Source organism: Falco rusticolus, chromosome 6, assembly GCF_015220075.1.
Source record: "Falco rusticolus isolate bFalRus1 chromosome 6, bFalRus1.pri, whole genome shotgun sequence".
Lineage (NCBI taxonomy): Eukaryota > Metazoa > Chordata > Aves > Falconiformes > Falconidae > Falco > Falco rusticolus.
Genome location: NC_051192.1, coordinates 23,352,443 through 23,365,017, shown reverse-complemented (window position 1 = coordinate 23,365,017; position 12,575 = coordinate 23,352,443). Strand labels below are relative to the sequence as shown.

The 12,575-nt window shown below is 38.7% G+C and overlaps 1 protein-coding gene across 1 annotated transcript in view; it reads left to right on the top strand.

Moving 5' to 3' along the window:
• The window catches only part of LOC119149755 (prolyl endopeptidase), a 113,527-nt gene extending 103,877 nt beyond the window's left edge, over positions 1-9,650 (top strand). Inside the window, exons 14-15 of the mRNA XM_037391423.1 lie at positions 3,871-4,027; positions 6,378-9,650. Of these exons, the coding sequence (XP_037247320.1) occupies positions 3,871-4,027; positions 6,378-6,672 (452 nt within the window). The 3' untranslated portion in view covers positions 6,673-9,650. The remainder of the gene's footprint in view (positions 1-3,870; positions 4,028-6,377) is intronic.
• The last annotated feature ends 2,925 nt before the right edge of the window (positions 9,651-12,575 follow it).

Below are 12,575 nucleotides of genomic sequence, written 5' to 3'. Positions count from 1 at the left end.
AAATGAATAATACTGGGGTTTGTTTGTATTTTTTTTAAACAGCATGAAAGGCATGCGACAGTATGATCCAATTGAGCTAGTCATGTGAGAAGAAAAAATAAGTATTTCAAGTTCATAAATCACTGATTTATAGAAAATGAGCAGATTTATTAGGCCCACCACTCTTTGCTTGTTCTTCTTTTTATACTCCTCCCTATTTGTCTGCTGCTGAATACTGGCTCTATTGGTTTTATTTTATTTTCCAGTGAACTAGCAGCCAGCATAGGAAAAAGGATTTGAGGTTATACAGATCTTGGCTATTCATACATTCTTAGTTTTAAAGAGAAATAACAAATACATGTAAGGTTATATGCTTCTCTGTTACAGGTGACAGGAGTTATTTGTGCATTGTAAATAAGAGCATCAATAGAAATGGATGAATATGGTAAAGGATTAAAGGGTTTGCACACTGTTGGGAGTGCAAGCATTGCACAAGTAAATTTTATGTGAGCATAAATACGTATTTGGAAATGCAGTTAAACTTTCAACATGTTATATAGCTTCTGAAAATACTATTTTATGGTTACATGGACTTCAGTTTCAGTCAGGATGAGATTCATCCTACCCAACATAATAACCTGTGTTTATGGATGAATAAGTCAGCCGCGCTCTTTGTTTAGGTAAGGGAAAGAAAATGACATCTGCAGACTGTACATCACTCCAGTAGGAGGCAAGTTTTGGGAATATAGACCTCCCTGCTCTGGAAAATCTGTTGTTAGAAAGCTTCCTTTGCACTTGCAGATGAATTACAATCCAGCTGGATTTCCATACTCTTGGTGAGCCAGATAGGGATTTTTCTTGACTGGGTAGAATTAGGTGAATTTAGGAAATTCTTGTAAGTGCCTTTGCATCAAAGCAGAACTAAATTTTGCAACAGTTGTTCATGCGACACTAGAGAGCATAACTTACACTTTAGGTGCAAGGAGGACCCACTGCCAGATTTTCTCACTTCTCATTTATTGAAGAAAAAACTGACAACACAGAGTATTGTCACACTTGCAAAATACTGTTTCCTTTTAGTCAGACTAACAGGAGGTGTCTCTGAGGAGTGCAGAGCCCTGAGCTCTTGCCTCATTCAACTGCAACACAAGACTTCCTTGTCCTGCAGTGTGATCCCCAAGCTGAGCAGAGCAGCACAGCTGTGAGCTGAAAACCTCCTTCATGAAACGCAGTGTTTGACCTCTCATGTTTGCTTACCCCAACAGTTCTGAGGTTTTGAAATCTTGCTTCTGTACTGAATTTTAAAGCTCAACTATGTGCAGAGGCGTAAAATTAATGAATAAATTGTTGTTCCAGGTTAGTTTATTAATGCGTATAATTAAGTATTATGGCTAATTAAAGGGGTGCAGTGGGAATGGGTAAGTGTCTCCATAAGTCATTTCTTACTGAAATAACTATTTAGGGAACTAGGAGCAGCAATTTTTCATAAAACCCTGAGCAGCACACAGTGTTTCAAGAGACACTCTGCAATAGAGTACTAAAATTAAATGTTATGATAGCTGGTTTAGCTTTTTTTCCTACCGGAATATAATTTATGTTCATAAAAGCAAATAACACGAAGGGGAGGGTTCTGATTGAAAGCTTTAGTTAAAAGATAATGAGCTTTGACATGGCAGCTATTGAAGGCACTACATATACCTTATGAAAGTGGCTTAGAAAGGACCCAGGAAGGGTTAGCGTAGTCACCTATCAGAGATGACTAGAAGTAAAATCGCATCCTTCAGAATATAGAAATGGCATTCAAATGGAGAAAAGAGGGTGGAGCATAATTTCTTGATGGGGACTGACCAACCACAGGATACTGGTGACAAATTGCTTCCAGTATAAAGATTAGCAATGCAAGTTTTCTATGTACATCAGAAGCAGGAAGCTGGCCAGAGGGTCTGTGGGACTTAGAGGTTAGTGAGGTGTAAAAGGAGCACTGAAGAAAGGTAATGGCAGAGCAGAACAATATAAATGGTCTATTTGTATTGATGTTCCCTCCTGAGGAGCGTGGGGAGTTCTCTCTTCATGGGGAATACTCTGAGGACCTGACTCAAGCTGAAGCATCAGCAGAAAAGGTTTTGGGAATAAATCGATCAAATAAAAAGTAGTGTGTTGCCAGGACCAGATGGTGTACATGCAAGATCCTAAGTGGACTCCAGTATGAAACTGCAGGCTACTAAGCCTGAATAGCTGAGGAACAGAAGGGGGCAAATGTAATGCCAATTTTTGAATGGTTCATGGTGATCCACAAATTGCAGATGAGTACATCTGATTTCTCTAGTAGGCAAAATAATAGCTTACATACAAGGAAAAATTTTGCAGGCTGAAGTTAGATCTTGAAAATCTATTAGAGCTATTTGAAGGAGTCAGGCAGCGTACGGTGCTTGTAACAGTGGTCTAGGTAAGGAGTTATTCTTGGATTTTCAAAAGCTTTTGACAAAGTCTCTTGCATAAGGCCATGCAAAAAAGTTTTTGCTGAACTGGAAGCAAGTTTATGTCATAGCAATGTCCTGGTTAGCAGGAGGCGGAGAATGGGAATAAACGATCCATTTTCACAGTGGACAAAAATAAGGAGATACAAGAATTTGGGAAAGAGTTTACCTATGTGTGAATGCATAGTGATTAGCTCTGAATTCAGAAAGGTATTATAGGATCCATTGTAATAGTTATGTAAAAATCTCCGTGCTCATATTTCTTAAAATTAAAAAAAAAAAGCAGGGGAATTAGTAAAATCAGCAGGTAATAGATTTAAATCAAGCAACAGAAATTGTAATTGAAGAACTTCTTGCTACAGGATATGATGAACACTAGGTGAATACATATTAAGAAAGGAAGTAGATGTTCTTACAGAGGATATGTGTTTTGATGGCTCTTTTTAACAAGATGGTTGGAGATAACTCCAGCTCGGGGAAAACCTAAACAGCTAGTTCAAAAGCTGATAATGTACAGGAAGTACCTCCTAGTATTTGCTTAACACCTTTTCCCAGAGCACCTGCCAATTGCCACTCTTAGAAACTGAACACTAAGCTAGATGGGCCTGCTGCAGTTATTTTTAAAATATGAGGCAAGCATTATTCTTAAAGAAATTATCCCTTCCAGTGGTAGGAAGATGGCAATCATAAAAGAAGAAAATACAATAGTAATTTGCTTTATGAAGATGAGGTTATTCCTCTGATTTTGTAGTAATCTGCTTTTATCAAAACTCTTTTCATAGGGATTTGCATAGTAATTATGGAAGAGAACTTTCATTAATAAATGGAGTGCTTTTGCTCCTTAGTGCTCTCTTCCTGGTTGATACTAATTCTAAAAGTCTAGACAGTGAATGGTTTAGAAATGTCAATTCAGTAGTACTAAAGCTCACATATTTTATAAGTGCATTTCTCCGTGAAACCCAGTTTGCTAGTTTGGAAGGCAGTTTTCAAAGAACAGCATGTTTGGTGTGTGAGGAACAGGGAAATAGCTCTTAAGCTCTTTTGAACATACCATCTTTGGGAATTACAATTTTTCCGTTTGTGTATTTGCTTTCAGTTTTACTTAAAAGTCTATTTGGCTTTCTTTTCACTGGCAATCTTCTTCCAGTGCAGCTGGGTTTATATCCAGTGTTTTATACTGAAGGTTTTTGGCTCCAAGTATTATATGGTGATCTATGTTTCTTCTCACATTGGTTTAACTGAACAGTTTAACGTTATTTTTTTTTCTTTTTTTTTTTTTTTTTCCAAAGAAACTTTGTGTTTATAAAAGACAGCTTTTTGGAAGTTGGTCTTTTGTGAACTAGCATTCGACCTTTCACTGCTGAGCTTAATTGTTTAAGATATGAATACTAATAGAGCTGTTTTCCTGTCAAAGCTGCCTGTGCTAATCAGCGCCCCGACCTATTTGGGTGTGCTATTGCCCAAGTGGGAGTGATGGACATGCTCAAGTTCCACAAGTACACCATTGGCCATGCTTGGACCACTGACTACGGTTGCTCCGACTGTAAAGAGCAGTTTGAATGGCTATGCAAGTAAGTGCCTTTAAATACTTCTGTGGTTGTTAAAATGTGTAGTCTGCTCAACAGTTTCAGGTTGTTATGATCAATTATCTAGTCTAAGAATTATGCCATCCTTTCCCACACTGGATTTGGGGAGTTGAGCATTTCCTTACAACTCAGTTTTGTGTGAAAGACTATCTTCAAAGCCCTGTTGAGACAAATAGTCGTATTTCCAAAGACCTTGTTCTACTAGCAGCTTTAATAACTCATAAGGTTTTCTTCCTGAATAATGACTCCTTTAAGCTGTCACAACAGAATGTTCTGAAGTGAACCTCTACATAAATTGTGTATTTATGATGAGGGAGAGGCAGTCACCTTTGTGAATTATGTTATACAACGTGGATGGGATTTATTTGTAGGAATTGAATGGTAGTAGACCATAACAGGATATTAATTTATTTATTAACTCCTTTCTGAGAGGTCTGGAAAGATTATTTTGAAAAAAAGAGAGAGAGAGACAAGAGAGACAGCTGTGTATGAACAGAAATGCTCTGCACACTGGATATAGCTAATAATGAGTGTGTTTGAATAAGTGCCATCATTTAAAAATACTTTTCTGGAACTTTGTCTTCTGTTACTGCATTTGTATTCCTTTAATAATGAAGATTGACATTCCAGGAGAATGCTTCAGACACACTTAATTTGGCTGGTCTGAAATTTAATAGAGTGTTTAGATATTAAAAAGTACCTGTGCTACAAGTACACTGAGCTCCAACTTGATCTAAAGCATTTATTTTTAAAAAAAATTATCATCAGTGTCAGGTCCCAGTACTAGATGATCAGTTGGGCCCATTGTAATTAGATTGTTTCAGAACCTCCAGCTGTCCTTCAGTGGCAAACATGTTATTGTAAATATAGTGCAGAAAACAATTAAATTTCATAATTCATATTTTATCAGTAGATAACAGATAAAAGATTAACTGTTATAAAAATGATCCAAATAATCTTAATGACTTTGGACACTGAAACTCGCCTGCACATCTGTGAATTCAGATATTCTGAAGAGGTAAAGTAGAAGCAAAGTTTTAAATTCATACCATGATTAGGAGAAATGCATTCATAGGAAGGAGTCACTCCATACCTATTTACACACATACTTACTCATATAATTTTAGAAACATCTTATATGGCAATACCTAAAATATTTCTTTGCTTCTTTTTCAGCAGCTGGCAATTGCTTATCAGATATAGGAAGATATATATGTAATGTTGCTTAGATGCTGCCGTTACAGATATCCCAAAAATACATACGGCAAATAGAGTGGCATGCAGTGACTATCATTTAACTTCTTCCCAAAAGTGTAATCATCTGCAAATTCACTTACATTGTTCCTTAGATTAAAATGAGGAAGCCAGGAATCTGTGAGGTTAGACATTTAAATATTGTCACATGTTCTTAAAAATAATTTGGACTTAACTTGCTGGGTACTCCTCTGAGCAGGAAATTCATTCAAAAATAAAGGAAAATTTCCTTCTGTATTTCCTGTCAGGAAATAGGGGAAAAAATAATGTCCTACTCTTGATTCAAAGAATGTAACATTCTTCCTAGGTGTAGTTTTGTCTAAACAAAGTATGAAATGTTTAGATGGAATTCTTTCTGATTTACTATTATGTTTAATTTCTGATGCTAGAGAGTACTTTGTGTTGAGGTACGTAGATACACCTTTTATGTTATGTTACAGTAGCTAAGATGTAAATGTTCCTGCAAAGAAAACAAATTTTGAAAGTTAGATTATTCATTGCTCAAAAAATAGGAATCAAGGTCATCTATTGAAAGTGGGAAAGCTTACACTTCTCCTTTCAGTTTCCTGCATGGTGTTCCTTCGGAGTACGTGTGTGTTCAAAGGCAGCCTGAATATTGGAGGGAGCAAATTTAATAACTCTGCAGCCCTTGTGGCTTACCATCAGAGACTGTTTCCAAATTTGCACGGGAAGAAGCCATCCACCTGCAGACCTGGACTACATATGTATGCTGGGAAAAAGTCTGGATGTCCCTGTTTCCCAGCAGGATGGATCCTGCTATGGACCTGATAGCTTTTGCTGCAGCTTCCCTGTTGCCTATTCCTGTTATTTTTGGCATTTCTGTGAGATGTATGCATATGCCTCTCTGAAATTAAAGGAATTTACTCGCTTCATATTTGAGAGCCAGAGATCTGTGGCCACTACCACGAATCAGTTGCCAGTAGTGCAATTCTGATTTAGGCAACTGAGAACTGTAGTATTCTGAGTGCTATTAAATGCCACTGTGACCATTTCAGTAGGAGAGGACCTTCTTGCCAGGCATTAAGGAAAAAATATGTAAACATTTGTGTGCTCTTCTCAGGTACTCTCCACTTCACAATGTCAAACTACCAGAAGAAGATGGCATCCAGTATCCCTCTACGCTGCTTCTCACAGCAGACCACGATGATCGTGTGGTCCCTCTACATTCACTGAAGTTTATCGCTACTCTGCAGTATGTTGTGGGCCGAAGCCGTAAACAAACCAATCCACTCCTCATCCATGTTGACACCAAGGCTGGGCATGGAGCAGGAAAGCCAACTGCTAAAGTTATAGAAGAAGTGTCAGATATGTTTGCTTTTATAGCACGATGCCTAAATCTTGATTGGATTGAATAGGCAAAATGCTTATTGTTGTCTCCTTTAGAAAACAAGGGCTTTGACACCATTTAAGACCAACCAGACTACTACTTGGTGTAGTACTTACATTTAAAAACTGCAGTTTAATATTTTATTGATCCGGCCTGCTATGGAGTTTTGATCTTCTGTGCTTCCTCTTTTTGGCATTTCTTTGAATTTCTTTTCTAATGCGTTCCAAAGGGCATTTTAAAAAGCATGTTCCAATAAATAGCTGAGCTACTGTTGGTGCTGATGTGAACGTTTAGATTCCAGAGTTAGTGCTAGTTGAGCTTATTTCCTGTAAACAATTTTAATGTATTTTGCACCTATAAACATATCCAGATCATCTGTAATTAAATGTAAGTACTGTCCACATACAAGAACTCTGAGCATACTTTATTTACACAGGAACTCATTTAAGAATGTAAATTGCAGGTGTTCAGTGCTAACCATGAAATACTGAAGAAACAGTAATCTGGGTAATTAAGTCAAATATTATTTAAAAGCTTGTATTACATACTGTTCATAGGTGTGTTACAGTCTATAATAATGATGTTGCTAAATTGTTTTTTCTTTCCAAAGAGACTTCAAAATGTCAGCAGTTTTCTGTCATTTATTTCTACATGAAAGAGAAAATGGAAGAATTCTTAGATTCTCACTGTAATCTCAGTCAAGCTATGAAGATACTCTTCAACAACCTGCCTGCTGTTAGCTCTTCAATATTTCTGAAGAGTAGACCAGACATTGACTTAAAAAAAAGAAGGAAAAAAGAAAAACAACAAAAAGACCCAATCCAAAACCACAGCTTTGTCTAGATTGTTCAAGTTCAGTTTTTCCTGATGCCTTTGACAGCATGTTCTCTAACAAGCCAAAGTCTAAACATAAGTATGTAACCTAGTTCTGGTTGCAGAACAAGAGCTCGTAGTCAGACTCCCTAATGACTTGACACAGGCACAGTATTTTAACTGCCATTTCATATCTTTCCCATCTAGGTTACAAAGTAGATGTGAGTATTTGCCTACTAGCTGTCTGAACTCTGATGCACTGCAGCAATTACAGTTTGATTTTGCAGAGCAAAGAAGTATTTTATCAATTATTATTAATCTTTGTTGCCCCTTCAGAAAACCCTGCTGCTCTCAGATTTGGATAAGCTGATAGATTCTTCCAGAATCATGCTTGTCATTATATTCATGCTTATACCCTAAAGCCTGTATTTTAACTCTGGGCTCAAGAGTTTCATTTCTAAGTAGCGTCTCAGCATAGGAAAAGGAGGGAGTGGTATTTAAAAGAAGAGTAGGCTGCTGTAAACAGCAGCAAAATTAAAAATAAATTTGTACTAGATTCACTCCTGTGTCTCTCTCATGCTCTGGGGTTTCTGCTTATTTCCTCAGCAATCCAGGAAAGATCATCCCTCCCAGGCCCTTACTGTGTGCAATTTGATGTTAGGAGTTGAAAAAGAAAAGAGAGGGGGAAGGTTTCTGCTTTCCTATGAAATACCACACCTAAAACCTGTATGTGATCTGGGATTTATTTGTGGTCCATGGGCATTACAGTTTTACCAGGTACTTTATGGACTGATGCATTCTAATCACAGCATCGAATTAAACAATCAAAATGGGGAGTTGAGGGAGGGTTGGGGTTTTTTCCCTCCAGGCTATGAAAACAGGGTTCAGGTTCAGCATCCCCATTTTCCTAGAGGAATATGAACTGCCTTCTGTGATCATTTGGGAATTTTCAACAGAGTCCCTGCATGGCAGAAACAAAGTACATAAAACCGTGCCACCTCCACTTGCAACACCTCACAGCTGCGGCATCTGGGCTTTTCTTGAATGTTACAGTTCCCATCATGAGGGCAGAGCTTTACCTCTGAGATGAGAGCTTTGTAGGATAAGGTGTGTGGAAAATAATGGTCGTCAGGTGTTCATGAAATATTGCTGCACTGTGTTGGTGCATTGAATTGCAAAGGCTTGGGCACAGACACCTCAATCATCTCTCCAGGTCTTTGTTCCTAAAAATGCTTAGCCGCCTTCCCCAGCTGCTCAAACACAAAACTTCTGGCACAGGTTAAAAATCATTCCTTTTCCTCCTGAAGCTGGGTTACCTGAATGGCTCAATACTGAGGCAGGTGACCCGTAATGTGGGGAGTTTGGAAACAAACATTTCTCTTTGAGTGGCAATCAACAGTATTCAAGGGGGAGCTGGCTTGCTGGAGACGCTGCTTACAAAATAAGAAGTGTTAAAGGGTATCCTTTGTAGAATGCTGGTATCTTTATTGGGAAAGCATTTTCTGTATGTAACGGAGTCTTAATGTTGACTTTTTAATTGATCTTAATCAGGTATGCCAAGTCTATGATTCAGGTGCCAAAAAAGTGATGTTGCAAAGCAGTCCTACTAGCTGAATTGCTTCTTTCGGTGCAGAAGGGGACATGCTCCAACTGGAATCTGTAATTAACTCTGCACAAGTAACGCTTTTGTATTGTAATGGGCTGCCCAGAGAGGCTATGGAGTCTCCTTCTCTGGACGCATTCGGAACCCACCTGGATGCAATTCTGTGCAACATCCTCTAGGTAAAGGTAAACCCACTTTAGCAGAGGGTCAGACTAGATGCTCTCCAGAGGTCCCTTCCAACCCTGACCAGGGTGATTAAATAGACCTGGAGCCAAACCATTTCTGCTGTATAAAACGTAATGAAATCTCTGTTAGTTTGGTTTCAAGGTTCTCTGCAGTGGAAACGCTATTTTATGAAGAGGCTCTGTATCCTTTTATTTCCAGTACATGAAGCAAAATTCACTAGCTGGGCAAGGTAACCTCCTCACAACTATCTGCTTTTTCAAAATCATGTTTCTTAGAAAAATAGATACCAATGTTTTGTGCCAAGATCAAAACCAGAAAAATCTTTATCATAAAGTCCTGTAAGAGGCTTATGTTGCATGAAACAAAATCTGTTTTTAAGTGGAAATAAATGAACTTTTTACATATTGCTGCTTCTGATACTCTTCACACATAATGTAAAGATACCGTAGTTGCCTTTGCTCCCATGAAAACACATTTGCATCAGAATGTATTTATGTGAAAAAGGTGAGAAGTATTTTTAAAAGCGGAAGAGTCTTCATGCTCTGCAGAAAGATATTTGAATTCCTTTGCATTGGAGTTAATTTACATTTTGGTAGCTAAAAAAAAAAAAAAAAAAAAAAGATAATGACTTCACAAAGGTGCTGCACCCTCCCCAGCAATATAACCACCAAGACCTAAGGGTGAAGGGAGGGCAGCTGGTATGTAAGCGTAAAGGACGCTCAAGACAGAGTTGGGAGACACCTGTTCCTGGCACCTAGGACTTCTCCTGTTTGGCCAGGATTTTCTTGACTTCACTGTACTTTGCCATCTGTCTGTAGGAAGGTAGAAACATGAGCATCAGTACTTTTGGATTTGATATGGCAGCAACAGTTCTCAAATATCTAAGTTGTCAGGTCATTTGTTTATTTTTAGCCTGAGGTAGCCCCTCAGGATTGCCTGCTTATAGAGTCAGGATCTGCTTATAGACTCTTCCTGACAGCCTCTCCTGTGAAAGGGGTTTTCCAAGCCAAATAGGATTTAGGGGACGAGGCTGAGGGAGGGACTTGGGAGCCAAACTAATGAGCAACAACCCAATTTTCTGCCAAGCTCTTCTACTTTGAAAATCTTTAGTGGACAGCTTTTGTGCAATTGCCTCTTTGTGCAGACCTCTTGGGGTTCGAATAGTCCATGCTGTTTGAACAGCCAGGTTTGGCAACTTCATTTCTCCAAATGTTCTTTTAATTACTTCTGCCTTACTATATTGTATGCCAGGAAAAGAAAAAGCATTCCTCTGGCTTTATTTTCCCCTTGCCCTTGCAGGAGGGGGAGGTGGGCTAGCCTTCCAATTCTCATGTCTCTGAGGATAACCAAGGTGTGTCCTCAAGATAACACTATTCCTGAATAGCAATTTCTGAATAAGCTCATGTCTTCAGTTTATTTATGGCAGAGGTGACCGAGTCCCTCAGTGGAAGTTACTGGCATCGGCAGAAATAAACTGAAATTCTGGACTAGGAGGACTGTGATTTGGCCATTTCTTCTAATTTTCCATAAGAAGATTAACTGAAAATTCAACATTTAAAACCAAAGTTGAGCAACAACATGTCAGTGAAAATCTCTGTTCTGCAGACGTCACTCTCCTTTGCTAGCAGGAGTAACAGAGGCAAGGAACAAACTTGGTGCTCATGCCCTAACACATAGCAGGGCAAGGTAAATGTCGGAAGTCTGAATGGCAAGAGTCAGTTTGTGGTGACTTTCACTAAATGTTTCCAGCTTCCGCAGCAGATGCTGCATGAGAGCTGGAGTCACTGGATGGATGGTGTCTCTGCAAATGCGACATTTCTAGCCTGCCACATGCTGCTCAGACTACAGTTTGTACATCAGGCTTTCTGTGTGCAAAAAGGAAGGAGGCATTATTCTTGAACCCCTTAAAGGTGGGGGGTGGGCATACTGTTTTGAATAACATGCATATTAAGTAGGTATCTGATAGTGCTAACTGAAGCATTAAATTCGATATTTGTCTGTAACCTGTAACAGGGCAATATTAGGCCCAAAATATTACCTATCATTTTCATCTTGGCATCACTGTCAAAATACTGGGGAAATAAGCGGAAGAAAAGCCATAGAAAGGGCATAATTTTTTAGTATTCATATTGACTTGACCCTTTCAGTTCTTCAGGAGACTGGATGAGCATTCACTGTGTGAGTTCCAAAATAAGCGTTCCCCCAGACATGGAGTAGGGTGGAATTTCCTGCTTTTAGGAAACAAGGTTGTAGTACAAATGTAAGATTGCACACATGTAGTACGAATGTAAGAAGCTACAGACCAGCTGTAGGTTGAGCTGCATGAAATGCTTAATTCAGCAGGGGCACCTGAACTCATAGGTGGTGATTCCATGTAGTTCTTAGCATCATTTTCATGCTGCTTTTCTTTCCCTGTGAAGAGTTGCACTTAACCTCTGACATCTCCTCAGTAGAAGAACAGATGAGCATTGAGATATATTGCATTTCAGTGATGCCATCAAGTATCTTCTCCTGTGGAACTTTGAAAGTGTCAGAAGACAAGAGCAACAGTGAAAAAAATAATGTTTGCTTTGCCACCTAGCAGTCGTTGAACAACCATGAGCATGCTGAGTAACAGAGGAATTTATTCATTAGTTATAAACCAGTTAAGGCAATTTTTTAGAAGTTTGGATGAGAATGCTTAGCTGGTGGAAAAACTGCTTTCTGTGCTGCTTTCTGCTTTTAGGCCATTTCTGGTGTGCAACAACAGCATGTCATTTTGACAGCAAGTGACAAAGTGCTGTAATGTGGACTGTTGTTTCCTTCCTGGGAAAGACTGAGTCAAGGGCTTGGGCATTTCACTATTCAGAACCCTTTGGAGTGGTAACAGGAGGAGATGAACAATACTTAGTGTCTTCTGGCTGTTTCAAATGAAACTCATTTCTCAACAGAATATGTTTTCTGGTAGTATTATATTTCAAAGGAAGCTCTGCTGTAGTAGAACAAGCTTTGTAGTAGAACAAGCGTTATGTGCAGGTATCTATTTCAGTAGCTGGGCCAAGCTGTTAAATACTTCCTACTTCATATATTTAGTGTTAATAATTAACATTCGGCTGCTGAAATTGCTGTTTCACTTAGTTTAAAGCTTCTCAGTATGAAAAATGTGTTTTCATCATGAATGGCATGAAGCTGTAGACCTCAGTCCATTCACAGGGACCCCAAGCTTCAGCTCTTGTATGGTTTACCTTTAATTTTGTGTTTCACTAGGTAGACACAGGTACTAGGAAAACTGCATTACAGTAAAAAAATGAAATAAACATTCATGATCACTGCCTGGAAATCACAGAGCT